The 20,205-nt window shown below is 37.6% G+C and overlaps 1 protein-coding gene across 1 annotated transcript; it reads left to right on the top strand.

Annotated features, from left to right (window-relative positions):
* The first annotated feature begins 335 nt into the window (after nucleotides 1–335).
* Nucleotides 336–19,833, top strand: alg6 (ALG6 alpha-1,3-glucosyltransferase). The gene is made up of 14 exons (XM_079376747.1): nucleotides 336–534; nucleotides 769–853; nucleotides 1,008–1,097; nucleotides 1,203–1,291; nucleotides 5,720–5,802; nucleotides 5,903–5,967; nucleotides 6,108–6,293; nucleotides 9,831–9,966; nucleotides 12,690–12,775; nucleotides 15,442–15,526; nucleotides 15,617–15,687; nucleotides 16,526–16,594; nucleotides 18,556–18,751; nucleotides 19,287–19,833. The coding sequence occupies exons 1-14, from the start codon at nucleotides 453–455 to the stop codon at nucleotides 19,482–19,484; spliced, it is 1,521 nt and encodes a 506-aa protein (XP_079232873.1). The 5' UTR covers nucleotides 336–452; the 3' UTR covers nucleotides 19,485–19,833.
* Nucleotides 19,834–20,205: the final 372 nt, after the last annotated feature.

Genomic DNA, 20,205 nt, shown 5'->3' with positions numbered 1-20,205 from the left:
TTTTGAACATAGACACACCTGTTTACCCCCCATTTTTTCATAATCTCGTTCATAGCGTTGGTAATTAGGCAAAAGGGTGTTCATTCGGTGTCTTTACCTGGTGATGTTCCATAGATAGTCCATTATTTGATCATTGCTTATTTATTCAGGATCATCATCTAGCAACATCTTTACTGCACTTCAATATTCTATTTAAGTCATAGTTTATTTAATACCAACATTTTCAAATTTTGATCAGACCATGGATCAAAATTACAAATCAGACCTTGACCGACCAAACGCCTGTTCCATCACTTCAACCCATGTGCTCGTGTATGATGTCATCACGAAGCGCCACTCCGCTGACGTCTTGTTTCAGGAAGTGAATCTCAGCCGACTCGACATTCTAGGAAAGCATGAGCGATGCTGCAGATTTAGGATTTTTAAATCAATAGTCTTAAACGCTACCAGACATGGAGAACTGGAGCCTTATCTCACTGTGCGTGCTGCTCGGTTTAACGTCGAGATGGGCGGTGTCTTTTCATTCCTACTCAGGTTGGTTTTCAATGAACCGCTGGTTTCTTTAGGATCAGACTCGTCAAAGTCAGCTGCAAGCGTTCGAAGCCACTCATTCATCTGTAAACAAGCAAGATCAGCTCATCTAAAACGACAATCAAGGGGGATAAACATTATTCGTGAAAGAATGTTATACATGATGAATATTGTACTTTATACATTTACGTTTTAATGAATAAGTCATACTATTTAGCATGTCATTTAATGGAATAGGTGCTGGTAAACCGCCAATGTTCGGGGACTATGAAGCACAGAGACACTGGCAAGAAGTGACTTACAATCTACCTGTTCATGAATGGTTAGTCTCTCATTCTTCTTTCATGGCCAAGTAAACCAATATTGGTGAAGCTCTCTCTCCTTGTATATAGTAGAAATTAAATGTCACTGTATTTAATTTATAAGGCCAATGCCTTATATTAATGTGGCCTAACAGTTTTTTTTTTTCAAACTAGGTACTTCAATACTACAAATAATGATTTGGACTACTGGGGTCTTGATTATCCTCCTCTGACAGCATATCACAGTCTGGTCTGTGCATACGTGTAAGTGTTCTTTTAGCTGGTACCGGATCCATATTTTTTATTTATCAGTTGAACATGGCTTGAAGATGATTTTGATTTCTCTTTGTGCGGTGTCTATTTTTCTAGAGCAAAGCTGCTCAACCCTGAATGGGTGGCGTTGAATGCTTCTAGAGGCTATGAAAGCCACTCTCATAAGTTGTTCATGAGGGCCACAGGTAAGAGTTGATGTCAATAAATAATTTATTTCAAATATTTTAGATGGCAGTCACAGTGTCATTTCTACCTCTTAAAGGGTTAGCTCAGCCAAAAATGGAAAATTCTGTCATTAATTACTCACCCTCATGTTGTTCTAAACCCGTAAGACCTTCATTCATCTTCAGAACACAAATTAAGATATTTATGATGAAATCCGAGAGCTCTCAGACCCTGCATAGACAGCGACGCAACTGAAATGTTCCCAGACCCAGAAACGTAGTAAGAACATTGGTAAAACTATCCATGTGACATCAGAGGCACAACTGCATTTTTGAGAAGCTATGAGAATACTTTTTGTGTGCAAAGAAAACATAAATAACATAATTTATTCAACAATTCTTCTCCCCGAGTTACCGTCTTCCATTTTGGAGAGTACCACAACACATACGCACACTTTCCCCAGAACGTAATCAGTGTTGTTTACGGTCAGGAGAAAGTGTGTGCATGCGTAGTGGTACTCTCCAAAATGGTGGAAGAATTGTTGAATAACATCTCGGATACGTATGTAACCACGGTTCCCTGAATAGGGAACGAGATGCTGCGGTGACGTCACCGTATGGGAACACCCCTTGGTGTGACGAATGTCTGAAGCCCTGTACCATCCCAACAATCCTATTGGCCAAATAGCGCTTGGCGCCACCTTACGCATGCGTAAGCATAGTATACCTGCGTGCTATTTCACTCAGATTTCATGACTAAGGAAAAACACTATCAAAGGTACGGAACGGCCTGAACCGCAGCATTTCGTTCCCTATTTGGGGAACCGTGGTTACATACGTAACCAAGATGTTCCCCTTCATAGGTCACTTCAATGCTGCGGTGACGTCACCGTATGGCAGTGGTTCTCAACCCGTGGCCCTCGGGTCACATGCGTCCCGCCACAAATGCAAATGCGGCCCACAATGCTGACCACGTAAAAAAAATTATAATTAATTAATAATAATAATAATAATTAATTAATTATAGTTTTACAATTCATATTTTATTTTCATGTTACAACAATAATTTTTTTGTCATAAAATAATTTTGGTGATCATGTAATGTTTTCAGACATGCGCAGTACTGACGCAACTATGAACGTGCAATTACACAATTGACGCACACAATTACAAGCATGCTCTGGCAGATTTAAAACAGTCATCAATTAACGATCAAAATGGACAAATTTGTTATTAGAGGAGAAAAAAGATGTGAGGAAAATACTAATGAAGCAACATGCAAACAAGAAGAGTTGCATCATCAGCCGTGAAGATAGGAGAGTCCTTGAAAAATGGAAGAATCAGTTTGCTGTCAACAAGTGAGATGGACAGCCTTTCTGCTTGCTCTGTAGTAAAATACTGGGTGTATGCAAAACTTACAATGTCAAAAGACTCTTCGATACCACCCATACAACTTTTGACAAGAAATATCCACCTGGATCTCAGGAAAGAGCTCTCAAGATAACTGGTCTTGAAAAAAATGCCATTGCTGAACAGAATACAATGCGAGCTAGCTTAAAAGTGTCTCAGGCTATGACATTTACATTTACATTTAGTCATTTGGCAGATGCTTTTATCCAAAGCGACATACAATTGGGGAATACAAAAAGCGATTAATCTTGAAGAGGCAATCAGACAGAGGAAGTGCTCGTAACACCAAGTCTCAGTCATTGTTCAAATAAGAACAAGCTAGTAAGGGAGGGAGAGAAAGATAGAGGGAAAGAGTGAGTTTTTTTTTTTTTTTTTTTTGAGTTTAGTTGACATTAGCAACGTTCAAAATTTCCTGGCTCCTTGCCAAACACGGCAAAACATTCAGTGATGGGGAGCTAGTCAAGAACTGTTTTCTGGAATCACAATGTCTGTTTGATGATCTGAGCAACAAGAGCGAGATAATTCGCAGGATAAAAAGTTTATAGCTCAGCAATGACACAGTTACTCGTTGAATTTCTGAAATGTCTGAGAATTTGACAGAACAACTAAAAACTAAGCTAGCCACTGCTTCAGCACTCAGTTTGGCAGCGGATGAATCGACAGACATCGGAGACGTTGCTCAGCTTTGCATTTGGGTGAGATGTGTGAATTCAGAGACTTTTGAGGTTACAGAAGATTTATTGGCGTTGAAATCGCTTCATGAACGAACAAGGGGCGAGGACATTCATAGAGAACTTCGCGAAGCATGCAAAGACATGAACATATCAGCATCCTCAGTTGTCTCCATCACTACTGACGGTGCGCCCTCAATGACAGGAAAACACAAGGGTCTCGTTGCTGAAATGCGAAAAATCTCCCCCGACTTGATGGCATTTCACTGTATTGTGCACCAGCAAGCACTATGCAGCAAGTTAGTTGATGGATACTTCATGGAGGTTATGGGCACCGTGATCAAGGTGGTCAACTTCATTCGAGTGCGGCCTCTAATGCACCGCCGTTTTATTGTGTTGTTGGACGAACTGGACAGTGCTTACGGAGACCTCATTCTGCACAGTGAAGTGAGATGGCTAAGTTGGGGAAAAGTCTTGCATCGCTTTCTGGCTGTACTCCCCGAGATAGTTCACTTTCTTAATTACATCAGCGAGGGAGAACGATTTCTAGTCTTGAGAGACAATGAGTGGAAAACAAACGTTGCTTTTCTTGCAGACGTCACAGCTCACGTCTTACAGACTGCAACTTACAGTCGCAACTTCACTGTGCTGTTACTCCTTTTGAGTCGAATTTCTCAAAATTGGTCTGCTCCCGACAACATCAGGTGTCCTATTAATGGTAGGTAGAATTATACTCTCTAATAATAATAATAATAATAAATCTAATTGTAATCATGTAGATACCTTAATATGTGGTTAGTTTTCATTGGCAAAGTAATAAGTAAATGATATGCGGCCCGTGAGACACCGTAGGCCTTCGGGGCGGGCTGTAGACCCTTGTCGGCAAAAACAATGGGCTCCACGAAATTTTCGCTGACCTCTTGCACTCGATTGGGGGAGAGAGAGCGAAATAGAGAAAACTCCAGCGCATCACTGTCCTCCCGGTCTATGTCGGACACGTCGCCCCAAGCCATCGCCTCGTGCGGCGCCTCGGCAACCGCAAAAGCGACACAGCGGGGGTTGGATGCGGGGGCGACCTTGGAGAAAACTTCTACCCTCGAGCGCAGAACTTTCAGTCGCAGGCCTTCACAGTGGGGACATGTTGACAGGCCGCTAAGCGCCGCCTGCACGTGATGCAGGCCCAGGCACACAATGCACCTATCATGAGTGTCCCCTGCCGTGAGAGACCTGCTACATGGCTCCTTACATCTCCGATGACTCATCGCATCCGCGAAGAGGAGTTAAACACTGCTTGAGAAAAACATCGCTGAGAACGTGGGATGCTTTCTAGGGCACATAAAATTCGCATTCCTGAAGGAATGAAATCTGAGTGAAATAGCACGCGGCACGCAGGTATACTATGCTTACGCATGCATAAGGCGGTGCCAATCGCTATTTGGCCAATAGGATTGGCGGGATGGTACAGAGCTTGAGACATTCGTCACACCAAGGGGTGTTCCCTTACGGTGACGTCACCACAGCTTTAAAGTGACCTATGAAGGGGAAATTGCTATTTTTGTTTTCTTTGCGCACTAAAAGTATTCTTGTAGCTTTGCAAAATTAAAGTTGAGCCACTGATGTCACATGGACTGTTTTACCGATGTCCTTACTACCTTTCTGGGTCTTGGAACATTTCAGTTGCGTTGCTGTCTATACAGGGTCAGAAAGCTTTCAGGTTTCATAAAAAATAACTGAAGATGAACAAAGGTCTTACAGGTTTGGAACGACATGAGGGTGATTAATTAATGACAGAATTTTCATTTTTGGGTGAACTAACCCTTTAAATTTACTGATTTTGCAGAAATACTGGAATTATAAAGGGCATTAATCCACCTATAAACTTTTGTTTATATTATTTTAAAGTTATTTCTAATGAAGCTTCCATGATGATAGTTATGACTAATTTAGGCTGGCCACAAACCTTTTTTAAACATGATATTGATCTTGTACTCATGCAGAAATAAAGATTATTATTGTTTTTAAAATTAAAATATATGCTTGTTCTGTGTATATAATTACTCAAATATGCTTGTATTTCATGCACCATCTTGTGAAATCCATATATATTTATCATTGTTTTCGTGAAAATCAATCATCTGTCATTTTTAAAATGAAAATTTATTGTATGTAAATATTAAAATGGAAATCTATATTATTTTTATGAGAGTTCAAATCGCTGCATTGAAGTGCTCTGATTAATCTATAATATCTGTTTACAGTAATCAAAGTCAACACAGTCATATGATTGCATCTAGTTATAGCTGATGTAAATCTCTGTAAATTAGGAGAAATATTTGTTCATGCATATTAACCTTCCTCGTCCCAACAGTTCTTTTTACAGATATTTTGATCTACATTCCAGCAGTTTTGCTTTACTGCTTCTACTTTTGCGATGGGTCCTCTAAACAAAAGGTAACTAAAAGACTACCTTTGAAGTAGTATATTGTTAATTTGTATTTGTAATCAATAACATGCTTTGATTTGATCAAAATGTACCATTTTGTTCTCGTAGGTTGCCGCAGCTTTCTGCGTCCTTCTGTATCCAGGACTTATACTGATTGACTACGGTCATTTTCAGTATCCTTTAACCTTTACCTTAATTGCTATGGTATTTATTTATTATTATGGTATTTATTCATTTAAGTTATTCATAGTCATGTCAAGAACTTAAAATCCAAAAAGAACAGCATTTGTATAGTCTTTAACTGCAATTTCAGATATAACAGTGTGAGCCTGGGTCTGGCTTTATGGGGGATTTTGGGACTTGGTTTGGGCTGGGATTTATTTGGTTCCTTGGCCTTCACGTTGGCTCTCAATTACAAGCAAATGGAATTGTATCACTCACTGCCTTTCTTCTGTTACCTCCTGGGCAAGTGCATCAAGCAGGGTTTGACTGGGAGAGGGTGAGTCTTTTGGGTTGTTGCACAAACATTGCAATTTTTTTTAGGTTGATTGCAATAATATGTTAAAATTGATTAATTGAGCTATTTAAGCAGACCTCAAGAAATTCCAGAAGGTGCCAAACTGAGTGTAGTAAAAATAGGCCTGCCAATTGTTGAGACCAATTATAGGCTTTGAAGAATATTTTAATACACTATATTGCCAAAAGTACTGGTTCACCCCCTTCTAATGAACATGTTTGACTACTTTAGTAATTTCTATGAGTACAGATCTTAAAGTTAAAGCATATTCTAGGGAATTGTGTGCTTCTAATTTTCTAGCAACTGTTTTGGACAGAACCCTTTTATATTCTAACATGACAGTGCCTCTGTGTATAAGGCAAGGTTCAAAAAGACACGATTGATTTAGTCAGTGTGGAAGAACTTGACTGGTCTGCAGCACATTTGGAATGAAAAAACGCAATTTATAATCCAGAAAAACAGTACTAAATCAATTTTCATAAAAATGTGTGTGGAAAACAGAAGAAAGCATATCCTTGCAAGATAAAACGACAAATTATTTCCATGTTTTCCCCACAAAATGACAGCACCCATGAGCAGGAGGATAACGGGATAACACTGGCATTTGTTCTGATACTGGAAAGTATTTTAATCATTTTTAAAACAGTAAGGCATTTTTCAAAACAAATGAACACTTTCACATTTTTAAAACATGTAACTTATTTACAATGATGCCACTTTTGTAGTGTATATAGCTATTTTGACTTTTTATTTAGTATTTTCTGTGCGGCTTGAACGCGGCGTCCATCAAAAATAGACGCGGCGCCTCTCTTTAGAGAGCCGCGCGGAGAGCCACTTCTGAAACGTGCCGCGGATTGACTGGAGCGGCAGGATGGTGTAAATCAGGGGTTATATACTGCACTACAGGCTACAGCGCCATCTATTGGATTTTACTGATATTGTATATTGGAACAACTGCATCACGGGCTGGATGAAAACGCCCGTAGTTTGCCCACCTCTGCAGATTCGTATCATTTTTTTTTAAATCCCTCGCGGGCCGCCACAGGAGTGATAGCGGGCCGCAGATGGCCCGCGGGCTGTAGTTTGGACACCCCTGCCCTAGCCTGCCTATGGTCCCCCAGTGGCTAGAAATGGCGATAGGTGTAAACCGAGCCCTGGGTATCCTGCTTCGCCTTTAAAAAAACGAAAGCTCAAATGGCCCGATCTGGAATCTTCCCCTTATGTCGTCATACGGGGAAAGGTTACCTCCCCTTTCTCTGCTTTGCCCGCCCATGAGAAAATGTGCTACGACCGAGCGAGGCGAGCGCAAATGTTTTTTCCTCGAGAGACATCATGGCTTGCAAACGAGCGAAGCACTGTTTTGCGTCTGAGTAATAAACTGCGCATATTAACAGACAAATTATGTTCATATTTAAAAGTTCAAACAGTCAGTAAGCGACAAGTGTTTGGAAACGCTGTTTTTTAAATGATTTATTGATGAGTCTGCTGCTTTAAGGCAAACTGAAAGCTTTGCTTCTCTGCCGCTCGCTGCTCAGAACAGACGCCGAGAGAGGCGACACTGCGCCAGGAGAGTCAGACCTCGCGCTCGCGGGGCAGTACTGGAGACATCTTCCAACAGAATGATAAGGTTTTTTCTTGGCAGCGGGCGGTGGATATTGTTGCGGTTCGCCCAGGTAAAGTCTATGTGTGGGAAACACTGACCGTATCCAGACACAATATTTTAAACTAACCATTCGGAGACGTCCTGCTGTAGCCACTGAGTTGCAACTTCTTCATCCGGTGCTTCTCCATCCGGATCAGATTCTGGGTCAAACTGAAAAGCTTGAACGACTGCGTGTCTACGAGCCATTGCGATACATCCACTGTCAAAATTAGCGCATGGTAGCAAGCTGCAGAACACACACCCACCCTCCACCTTGCCCCGCCTCTCTCCTCCTCATTAGCATTTAAAGCTACAGACACAGAAATGGCTCCTCCTAAGGAAAGCTCATTTTGGGACTGGCTCGTAGTGGCTGAAATTCTGCACCAAGGCTGAATTTCGGGAACGAGACTTCAGATACAGTACTAGGGACCACAAATTTCATAGCCTGATTGCCTTATGAAAATAACAAATCCTTAAAGTTCATCATTAGACACTTCACCATAGTTTTTTTTTTCTTTTATTATTCAATTTTACTTTGTATGTATGTCTACACCAGTACTGCAGCCGGTCTCCGTGCAAGCACTCTGCTCTTTGCTGTCTTGCATTTGTTGATTTAGTAACAATGTACCAAGGGCATTTGGAGGCAGATGCATTGGTGGATTAGTTTGCCTGGGACGAGACATGTCCAGATGACTCTCTGGCCATGCCTGACCCTCCCTGTTATGCCTGTGTGTGCAACTGTATATCTACAGCTAAGAGGTGTTAGTTGCTCCAGTATACAGTACACTCAAAAACTGTGAGAGCATGTTGTCTCTACTCAAGTAGTCGAATGACCTGTTTTATGACCCATTAATTAAAATAAATATTTTTTCAAATGTATAACATACCTCAATTATTATTTTTTTTAATTTATGAATATTAAATGAACAGTATTTTATGACAAATATGTATAAAATGTTTAAAAAAGTTCAAGATTGTTGTATTGGTCAGCAAAAAAAAAAAAAGAAGCTGTTAGAGCACCTTTGTTGAATTGTTAGGAGAACAGACAATGTTATTCCTGGATGATACATAATTATCTAAAGGGGTAGTTCACCCAAAAATGACAATTCTGTAATTAATTACTCAGCGACATGTCGTTCCAAACCCGTGAGACTTTTGTTCATCTTCGGAACACAATAAGATTTTTGGATTAAATCCAAGAGCTCTCTGACCCTGCATAGACAGCAATGCAACTGAAATGGTCCCCACACCCAGAAATGTCGTAAGCACATCATTAAAATAGTCCATGTGACAAAAGTGGTTCAACCACAATTTTCCGAAGTTACAAGAATACTTTTTGTGCACAAACAAAACAAAAATAATGACTTTATTCAACAATTCTTCTCTTCTAAATCACGAATTCCGCCATTATGGAGGGTAAAGAGACACATGCATGTACGTTCCTCTGCACATAAACAAGTTCTACATCAGCAGCAATATGTGCATATTTTGTTTATGTACAGAGGTACTCTCGATAATGGCAGAAGATGTGATTTAAAGGAGAAGAATTGTTGAATAAAGACATTATTTCAGGGGTTTTTTTCCGCCCAAAAAGTATTCATGTAGCTTCATAAAATTGCAGTTGAACCACTGATGTCAGAGAGCTCTCGGACTTCATCAAAATATTTTAATTTGTGTTATTGTTAATTTGTTAATCTTAATTTGTGTTAAGAAGATGAATGAAGGTTTTATGGGTTTGGAACGACATGAAGGGGAGTAATTAATGACAGAATTTTAATTTTATCCCTTTAATATTGTTTTTAGATCTTTGCATTCACAAAATATATTGAAAGACAATCATATAACCAAATTATATTGCTAAATTTTTGTGTACTCAGATTTTTTCATTTGGTCAAGATCTCCATGACTGTACTGGTGACCTTTGCCCTCTGCTGGATGCCCTTTTTGTCCGACCCCAAACAACCTCTACAAGTTCTTCATCGCCTTTTTCCTGTTGGTCGGGGTTTGTTTGAGGTAATTCATGTAATGTATATGCAGCATCAAAGCATTAATGGCAAACTCCTTCAAGTTAATCTAAATAGGTTCCTTTTTAATTCTCTTGAACCAGTGCTTGGATAACTGAGATTATCTTGCCTTGAATATTGAGAAATACATGTTTACTATTCACTAACATTCATAACAGTATTTGCAGTTGGGTATGTGGCTTTAAGATTTACATGTAAAACACTGAGGTCAAATTTATGTAAATCAGTCATATTTATTGCTTTAGGAGTGAGTTTTAAACGCATCATTTCAGCATGCTGCTTCTGATGCTTATTCAGCTCTGTTCTTGCCTGTTATAAATTTCCAATGCAGGGTCGGCTTGGAAATGCCCTTGAAATCCTTATCCACATGCATTACATTTTCTCTGTATGCATGCATGAATGCATAAATACACTGTTGCCAGAATCCTATGTAGATACATACAGCAAACTGTAAACAGTGTTCAATTTTGGATCTGTGATATTAATGCAAATAGAAGACTGACTTAATACACATCTAGCCAGTCAGATCCTCCTGTATTCATAGATTACCTCAATGAAACCCCTTGGGTCCAGTGCAGGATTTATCCTTTAGATCTGATTAGTAAACAAGGGTCTCACGTTGAGTTTATTGGAAAACTAGAGCTGTGTCCTGTTCGTTGTCTAAAGCCTTTTGTAAGTCAATACTGAAATACATGGTGCACAAGTACTGCGGCTTGCTTTTGAAATGCACCCAAAAACCCTGTTGTCAAAGTAGCTGTGTTGTGAGAAGTAATTGAAAATTCTGCAGGGCTCAGGGCCCGGAATATATCATGCATTTGCCTGACATGAGGCTAACATAATACACAAGGTGCGAGTAATTCTAACCTAGAGCCTTGAGCATTTGTGATGGACGGAGCGCTAAGCGAGCCTTGGCTGTTGCTATCGTATACATCAGAGCATGGTAAAGCTAGGTGATATTTAGCTGATAGCTAAATTGTTGCTTTTTTGTCTGTAGATTTCTGTTGTGGAAATTTATGTAACATTTCAGAAAACGTAATATAAAACAGTTGTCTTAATGTACTGAGATTAATCAACTGGGTAAGTATGGATTTTTTTTTTTCACACAATGAATGTCAATTATTTGTCAATGGACCTCATTGACTTTCACTGTATAGACAAAAAAACAAAACACAGAAATTTTTTCAACGTGGGTCTCATCTTCAGCTGTAGTGTCCACTCGTCTTCACACAGCTGTGAAAGACAGCAGCTGTGTTTTCGAGGATTGAGCACTATGAAGAAATCCTCAGAAGCAGAGCTGAAACTTTCATAACATTTACTAATTCTGTTGTTGCACAACTGTTAAAGGCCACCAGTCTTTGAGGAATCACATGTCGGTACCCCAGCAGAAAGGTCAGCGGGCATTCGGAACGGATCGGTTTCCTAAAGGGTGCAATTTGGTCTTCTGTATATGGTGAAACCGCAGTCTTTGCAACCTCGGTGATGTTATTAATGTCCGTTATTAATGACGTTATTAATAAGTTTACAAATAAGTGCATAGCTTTTTTTGACATCACGGTTACTTGACAGGAAAATGAATGGGAGTGTAATACTTCACCCTTGCCCTTTGTGCCAATGCCCCCCAAGAATGTCCACAGGAATTTTTATTGCTCTTTCAGTTTTGAAATGGTTACGCTGAGTAATGTGACTTATGTGCTTTCTCTTCAAAAGCTACATACCACTTAAAGATACTTGCCTTATATGTCAATGCTAATTTTGTAAGCATGATCACAAATTTGTGGTTATTTCAGAAAAGGGTATTTTCTTGAGCCGAAACATTATTGAAAACAAGCAAGAAAGAAATCCTTGACTTTAACCTTTGTTGGTGATTAATTTCTTGCACTATGTTTATGAAAAACTCAAGGCTGTAGGTCCAGCAGTGCTGTTGCCATTTACTAAAACAAAAACTATTTTTGAAAAGTTTTAGGTAATTGAAATAAAGGTGAAATAAAATACAATATAAATATTAGATCATTAGAAAATTAATAAATAAGAAATCAAACTTAAAAAAAAAAAATTTAACTGAAATGAGAAATATTGCCTTGGCAACTAACTGGACTAAATTAGTACTAAAGTTGAAATAGTAAATTTACTAAAACTAAAACTTAGAAATAAAGTGAAAACCGAATATTAAAATATTAATAACAAAATAAATAGTCATTAATTATAGTATAAAGCTAATTCTAATATTTAAAAAAAACACTTATCATTTTGGCATGATGTATTTATAGCATTATATTTTATATTATATTACAACAGAAAGTTACTTATTACAGGAATTTCATAAAATATTACCTTTTTAATATTAGATTTTAGGTGTTTTATTACAGTTTCCAATAGCAGTAATTTCTATGGGTTGTGTAATATTCCCTATATTTTAACTCTTAATGTTGTATGTATATGTAATCCTAAAGGCATTTGTGTTGAATTTAAACAAACTTACTTTTATTTTAACCCAATGTTAGTTATTAGAGCATGAAGTTAAATGTGAAGTTTTGTTCATTCTGGTCCTTAATTTAAATTAAGTTGACACCCCTGAATTTACACTAGTTTATACAACTGTTCATGAAGAACTTGAAAACTGACCTAGCGGTCAGTGTATCATTCGCTCTCATTGTGTCATTCCGTCCGGAGCGCATTAGTTTAGTGTCTTTGACTGCATGTGTTTGTTGACAGGATAAAGTGGCTAACACATGGTGCAGCTTGAATGTGCTGATAAAGATCAAGACCCTGCTGTCCAGAGAGACTCAGCTGTTCCTCAGGTAATCCTTCACCATCCATTTATCCACCACCCTTTCTCCTTCTTTGTCTCTTTATGTGTCTCCACCTTAAAATCTTTCTCGGTATATTCCCTCTTACCATGTTTGTGAAACACATCTAATTATAACGGGAGGGCACAGTGGGATTATGGGTAGTTAATGGTAGCAGAGAGATTTTGAGATACTGATATGTGGACACTAATCTGCAGGTGCAAGGTCTTGGTCAAGATTATTTCATTGACTATTCATTTAAGATTAATTTTTTTTGTCTTTGTTTAGTCTATTTTTGCAGGGTCAGTAATTAATTTTCTCATTGGTCTGTTTTAAGGGTGCACTCAATCGTGTTTTCCTCATTAAAAAAGTTTTACACACAAATAAATGAATAAGGTTTTTATAATATGTTTAAAATCATGTTTGTTCATAAGAGATTAAGCCTGAAGTTATTACTGTAAAAAAAAAATCTTAATTTACGGTAAAGAATGTTTGGTTTTACGGTTTTAACTTAAATTTACATTTAAATACCGTCATTTCATTAAATTAATGTTAATATACCAACCTATGGAAGTATTGAAATCTGTTTTATACCATTGTAATAAACTGATAACCATCAAAAGCAGGTGGTGATGAGAAAGTCACATGATGAACCAAAGCCCATCACAAGCAGCTTTTAAATATTAACATATATAGAAGGTGCACAGTGTCATTCACACAAACACTAAACACCATCATGGTAACAAAACTGACAATGTAATAAACATTCATTTAACAACATTAGATGTAACACACAACCTTAATGTACAAAACTAAGAAAAAGAAAAAATTAATTAAATGTAACGCAGGGAATTCTGGGAATGTCAATTTATGGTTATTCACTGTAAATTATACGTTCTTTTTCACTTCCAAAAACGGTATACTACTGTAAAATTACAATGTGTAATGTAGTGTCCAATACAGTATTTCACCATATATAGTAGGGAGACTTACCATTAATAATTTAACAGGTTTTTACTGTAGCATTTTTTAGAGTATTTTACCATTAAAATCACTGTAATTTTTTACAGCCTAATAAAACCTGTTTTATTTTAAACATAGCTACAAGACCAGCCAAATACTGCGCACCTTATCTTGATTAACCCGCTATTATTGTAGATTTTCATTTGCAGAATAAAGTAATCATGGCTGACTGTAAATAATGCATTTCTAGTAAGTGTAAACATTTACATGATGCTACATCCACACCACTAGGTGTCAGTATATGTACAAGATGACTGCAACATCGGTCAGCTCCGAGTTTTGTGTATAGTTTTATAAGCAAATGGGTATATAGTTACATTTACATTTAGTCATTTAGCAGACACTTTTATCCAAAGCGACTTACAAATGAGGACAATGGAAGCAAACAAAATCAACAAAAGAGCAATGATATGCAAGTGCTATAACAAGTCTCAGTTAGCCTAACGCAGTACACGTTGCAAGGTTTTTTTTTTATTTTATAATAAACAAAAAGAAAACAAATGGGTAGAATGCAAAAAGAATAGAGAGGCTAGTGTTAGTTTTTTTTTTTTTAACAAGTAGTTAGTAAAGGAATAGAGTGCAAGTCTAAAAGGGGCCATTTTTTTGTAAAGAATAGAATTAGAATAGAGAGTGCTAGAGTTAGGGGTTCAAATAAAGAAGGAAGAGATGTGTTTTTAGCCAGTACTTGAAGATGACTAAGGACTGCTCAGATTGATTTGGGCTGGTCATTCCACCAGGAGGGAACATTTAATGTAAAAGCCTGTGAAAGTGATTTCGTGCCTCTTTGGGATGAACAATAAAGCGCCATTCACAGAACGCAAGCTTCCTGAGGGCACATAAGTCTGAAGTTATGAATTTAGGTAAAGGGGTGATGAGAAAACAGCAATAAAGAAAGCATCTGATAATAACGAAGTTTGATATGTTTGCAAGAGCTCTGCAATTCGGCAGTCCAGTCATGTTACATATATAACACATTATTCAATGAATTGCTTTAAAGCAAGCAGTTTTACAGTATTAAACAAAAAAACAGTGTCAGTGTGTTCATGTTTTTACTCGCATCTGTCCTTGATGTATTTTCACATCAAAGAAGACGGAGCCCCAGAGCTGACCTACCAATTACATAATCACCACAGACCAATAGTAGTTCGAAGGTGTTTATCAGCCAGAGAGAAGTTTTCTGGAAAGTTCACTTTGGCAAGCTGTTCTGAACTCCCGAAACTCAAACAAACTTTGCCTGATTTTGTTTAAAATTACACTAAGTCTATCGTGGCCTACATGCTTTCCCTGTACAGTCTATCTCGCCTCTTACATTTGCATCTGACGTGATGGACCAGATCTTTGTCCCATAGGGTCATTCATCTCTAATAGGGTCAATTTCCTCCAAGAGAATGATGATTGAGGGATTCAAGTAATTCTGTGAGTGCTCAGCAGTGCCATCCCTGAATCTCATGCATTTCCTGCATGCTGGGATCTTTCTTGTTGACTGTGAGGATGTATAAAAAGATCAGGCAGCCGTGTCCTCTAGTTCCATGGGATAGATTACAGGCTTTGGCAACAGGGGCTCTTGATCGTATTTCTCTGCTTCGTTTGTGTGTATAGTAAATCTTTTTATTAATGTATGGATGTATTCAATGAAATGATTTTTTTTCTTTCAGTTTTGCTCTTACTCTGTTGTTCGCCCTGCCTTCATCTTTAAAACTGTTGTCCAAACCCACTCTATGGCAGTTTAAGCTCGCCTTGGTAAGTGGTGTCATGATTATGTGTTTGTTTTTGACAGTTCAACGACTTGTATTTTTGACCACTGACTCCCCTGATCTGCTTGTACTGTAGGTGAACACCTCCCTGGCTTTTTTCCTCTTCTCCTTCCAAGTCCATGAGAAGTCTATCCTTCTAGTAGCCTTGTAAGTAGCGGAATGTAATTCACATTACTTGATCTAATTGCTATTCCCACTTTTGCTTAACCCACTGTGCTTGATTTAGACACAATTTGTTATGACACAAACTAAATAACAGTATCATATTTAAGCTGAAGTGTTCAATTTCATAACTTCTAAGTTATGGAAACATGCTTGAAAAGAATTATTTGGTGATTACTAGAAACTACTTAAGGTTTACTGAAATTCAGTTTGATATTTTTACGTTATTTATGCTTTTTAACTGTAACATTGGGTCTAGCTGATAAACACTGTAGTTATAATTGTCAAAATGCAGATATAAAACAATAATTAAATAATGTGTATTAGTTACTCAATACATAATTATAAAAATAGCCTATTATAAAAAGGCAATATTGGTTGATCTCTAGACATTAGAAACTTCACTTTCAATAAAGTTAGTGATTATTTAGTGCTACATTTTCCCATATTCTGCATCAGGGTTGCCAGATTTTCACAACAAAACCCACCCAATTGATACTCAAAACTACACTTTTTTGGTGGGGTTAAATATCACATCCCCAGGGGCTAAATATCACGTTATTTGGGGTCGCTTCAACCTTCATTTTTAATGTTGTGTTATATCTTGCATGTGTTAGCCAATCAGTAAGGCATGCTTCTGGATTAAGGGTCTCTATTGGGTGTTAAAAATGAGCTGACAGAGGAAGTGTAGTGACTGGATCACTGAAGAGAGAAACAGATACCTAGTCCTTGCCCTCTCAACTACATAATTATAGCATTGGTATCATGTAAACATCTGTAATGTAGTATATATAGTCTTAAAAGTCAAATATATGTTTTACAGGCCAGTTTGCCTTGTCATCAACGAAATACCTCTGATCGCCATTTGGTTTCTACTAACGTCAACTTTCAGGTAAGATACCATGCAGTATGTGTTACTAAATTAAAATTACAGTACTATAAATTAATCCTTATGGTTAAGATAGAAACAAAATCAGCAAATGACTATATAGTGAGAAGAAGAGTATCTGATAGGGGAGTCCCAGCTGTCCACACTAATTGTTGTGTGCATGGTTTAGTGTAAGGATATCACTGGATTGCATGACATAGCCCACATACCATTAAACTAAGACCCCTTTGTGTAAACACAACCCACCATTCTCTAGAATCACACTGCCTGCTTCCACAAACCTGTTTTAATGCTGCATATTTATGTTTTTAGCTGAAGACATGATGTTCTTTGTTATGGAAGATAATTGAATTATATTCTATGATAGAGTAATTGTTGCACTATTAGGGGAAATATCCACAAGAACATACAGAGACAACACATTGCCACAGTTTTCTATGCCCCTAATGCACACCATTCATTAGCACACTTTATACTCGTTATAGCAAAATGTTCAAAATTCACAGCTAGTATTGTTTTTTCTGCGTCATAACCTGTTCTGCTAACACAAAGATCTCAATAGACGTATTATTCATGATATGGTTGGTGTGCAAATTATTGTTTTTCAGTCAAATGCCTAGGGAAACAGCTAAGCTAGTTAGCTAAATGTTGATCTCATCAATGCAAGTTACAGAAAATGTTTTATAAGCAATACTGAAGACCTGCTAGAAAATGGGCATCATTGTGATAATTAAACCATTTCAATTCAAACGTATTGAAAATATGTGTGGTGGTGGGGGGGGGGGGGGGGGGTTACATTGTATTGCAATACTTATTACTCACTGTACTTAAGTACTTTTTATGTAATAATGTTATTATTTCAGGAGATCTGTTTTTCACAGAACAGTTTTGTTAAATGTTGATGCGTTCAATATATAAAATAGTTGGTTAAATTTTGCTTTTTCCATCAGCTAAAACATTATTTTCATCTAAAATTATAAGCCATTTTAGTCAGAGTAAAACTGACTGAAAAGACCGAATATGCCATAATTGATTAAATCTAAAGGGTTTTTTTTTTCACAGAGAGGGTCCCCTCATGTAGGTCGCCATTTTGAAATGACAGGGCCACCAGAAAACTTTATCTTGATCACCTTGCTATTATTAGACACTTTGATTTGCTAAGTAATGCATGTATTTGCATGCTAACTAATATAATGTATTTCTGCTAAGTGCAAACATTTGTGTGATTCTACATCCACGCCAATAGGTGTCAATAAATTTTATAATGGCAGGACCAGTCGAATTCTAGGAACTTTTTCTTGGTCACCCCGCTATTAATCGCACAACTATTATCGTCTGACTATGAATAACGCATTTGTGACCGTGGACCACAAAACCAGTCTTAAGTGTTCATTTTTCAAAACTGAGATTTATACATCATCTGAAAGCTGAATAAATAAGATTTCCATTGATGTATGGTTTGTTAGGAGAGGACAATATTTGGCCGAGATACAACTATTTGAAAATCTGGAATCTGAGGGTGCAAAAAAATCTAAATATTGAGAAAATCGCCTTTAAAGTTGTCCAAATGAAGTTCTTAGCAATGCATATTACTAATCAAAAATTAAGTTTTGATATTTACGTCAAGAAATTTACAAAATATTTTCATGGAACGTAATCTTTACTTAATCCTAATGATTTTTGTCATAAAAGAAAAATGGATAATTTTGACCCATATAATGTATTTTTGGCTATTGTTACAAATATACCCCAGCGACTTAAGACTGGTTTTGTGGTACATTTGTACTAAGTGAAAAGATTTGCGTGATTTTTACATCCACACCACTAGGTGTCAGTATATGTATACAATGTAGCAAGTATATGACGATTGCTACATTGGTCTGAACACCAGCGGTTTCATAAACAGAGGGATAAATAATCACTAATTGTACACATCTTGAATTTGTGTTTTTTGTTTTCCATAGCATGCTCCCTCTTCTGCTGAAGGACGGTTTGCTGTTGCCTTACGTGGTGACCTCATTGGCGTTCCTCTTTCTGAGTTTGTATCTGCTCTCTGCTTTAGAGAGAAGTACAGAAGAAGAGCTCAGACTGGGTCTCTATCGCAAACTCACTCAGCGCTGGCTGCCTAAACTCAACCTCAGCCGGATCATTAAATGGAAAGTAAGTTAACACTGACGTCACGGCCTGTTACTCCACACCACTGATGTTAATAACATCGATGCTTATGAAGAAGTCAGTTAAGCGCACTGGCCCACCTGAACGGCTCATAACTTTCACATTAGCTTGACCCCATGCTCTTCTTAGCGCTTTTGAAGACTGAATGTTTCAACAGCTCCTTGCATGATTGTTCGAGACCAGGAGGTGTGCTATTTGTGTAGCGTGAGTCATTAACACAGGTTTGCCTAGATATATTTATTTACACAAGAGACATAAATAAGGGGGCCCTACGATGAAGGTAGTGTTTCATTGGGGGGTTGTGTTGCTCACACCAGCACTCCCACTGATCCTTCACTCCATCTGTCGTAAATAGACATGTTAATGTTTATACCTCGACTCACCTTCCTCAAACAGGGTGGAAAATAAACATCAAGTTACAAGGATCCGTGTCATGCTGAGCACTTGACTAGAACTAATGAACCTTTGTCAGGGTATTTCTTCTCTCTTGTAATAAGTGTTGTCACTTTGTCTTCTACAGTTCTGGTTTTCACTGGTGGCCATGGCAGCGTTGAGCTTTACGATGGTGTGGTTGAAGCCTCCGGCCAAGTTGCCCGATCTGTTTCCAGTGCTAGTCTCCGTCCTCTCCTTTCTCCACTTTCTGGGCTTCATCATATATTTCAACCTAGTCCAGTTGATAGAGCCGCAGAGGAAAAAGAGTCAGAAGAAAACAAACTGAAATATGTCAAAGGAAGAAATATGTCAAACTGAAATATGTGTTGGTTGTCAAAGGAAGAACTACAGCCAGGATGACGGTGAAAGGAAAGGACAATCCCTTCGGTTAGAATAGAACAGGATGGGAATAGTTTGGGAAAATTCAATTTCCTCTTAATGAGGTTTAGGGATCTTGCTTGAGTTGAGAAGAGTGAATTCAATGAAAGGAGATATGGTTTTGCCAGACTTTCTCTCACTTGTTTGCCTTGGAGACAAATTCAGTTAGTGGGATATTGGTATTGTGTAAATGACCAAACCGTAAGGCCATTATTTTTACATTTTTGATACATCATTAAATGGTTTTGTACCAAATGAAAATGTCTTCAGTGTTTTCAAATGACCCAACGATGAACAAAAGTGGGGTTGCGCGATTTGGGGTGGGGGAGCTAAACTGTGATTTGCTTGTTTGTTTGCTTTTGTGATTTTAAAAAGTAATTTTACGGCAATTTAAAGAGCTTTTTTTTTAAGCTTCAGATTTGCTTTACAATTTTGACAAAACAAAATTGTGATTATATGCAATATGACAAAAAGATTAATTATTTTAAAATAAATAAAATAAATATTTAAATATAATAATGAGCATTTAAGAAAAATAATACAAGTACATCTGTAAAAATATAACACTAATATCTATTAAACAAAATGCAAATACTTAAACCACAGCTTTTGCAGCATGAAAATCACGC

Source organism: Barbus barbus (assembly GCF_936440315.1).
Source record: "Barbus barbus genome assembly, chromosome: 25".
NCBI classification, from domain to species: Eukaryota; Metazoa; Chordata; class Actinopteri; order Cypriniformes; family Cyprinidae; genus Barbus; species Barbus barbus.
Note: the sequence above shows the minus strand (reverse complement) of the source record. Positions and strands in the feature narration are given on the sequence as shown.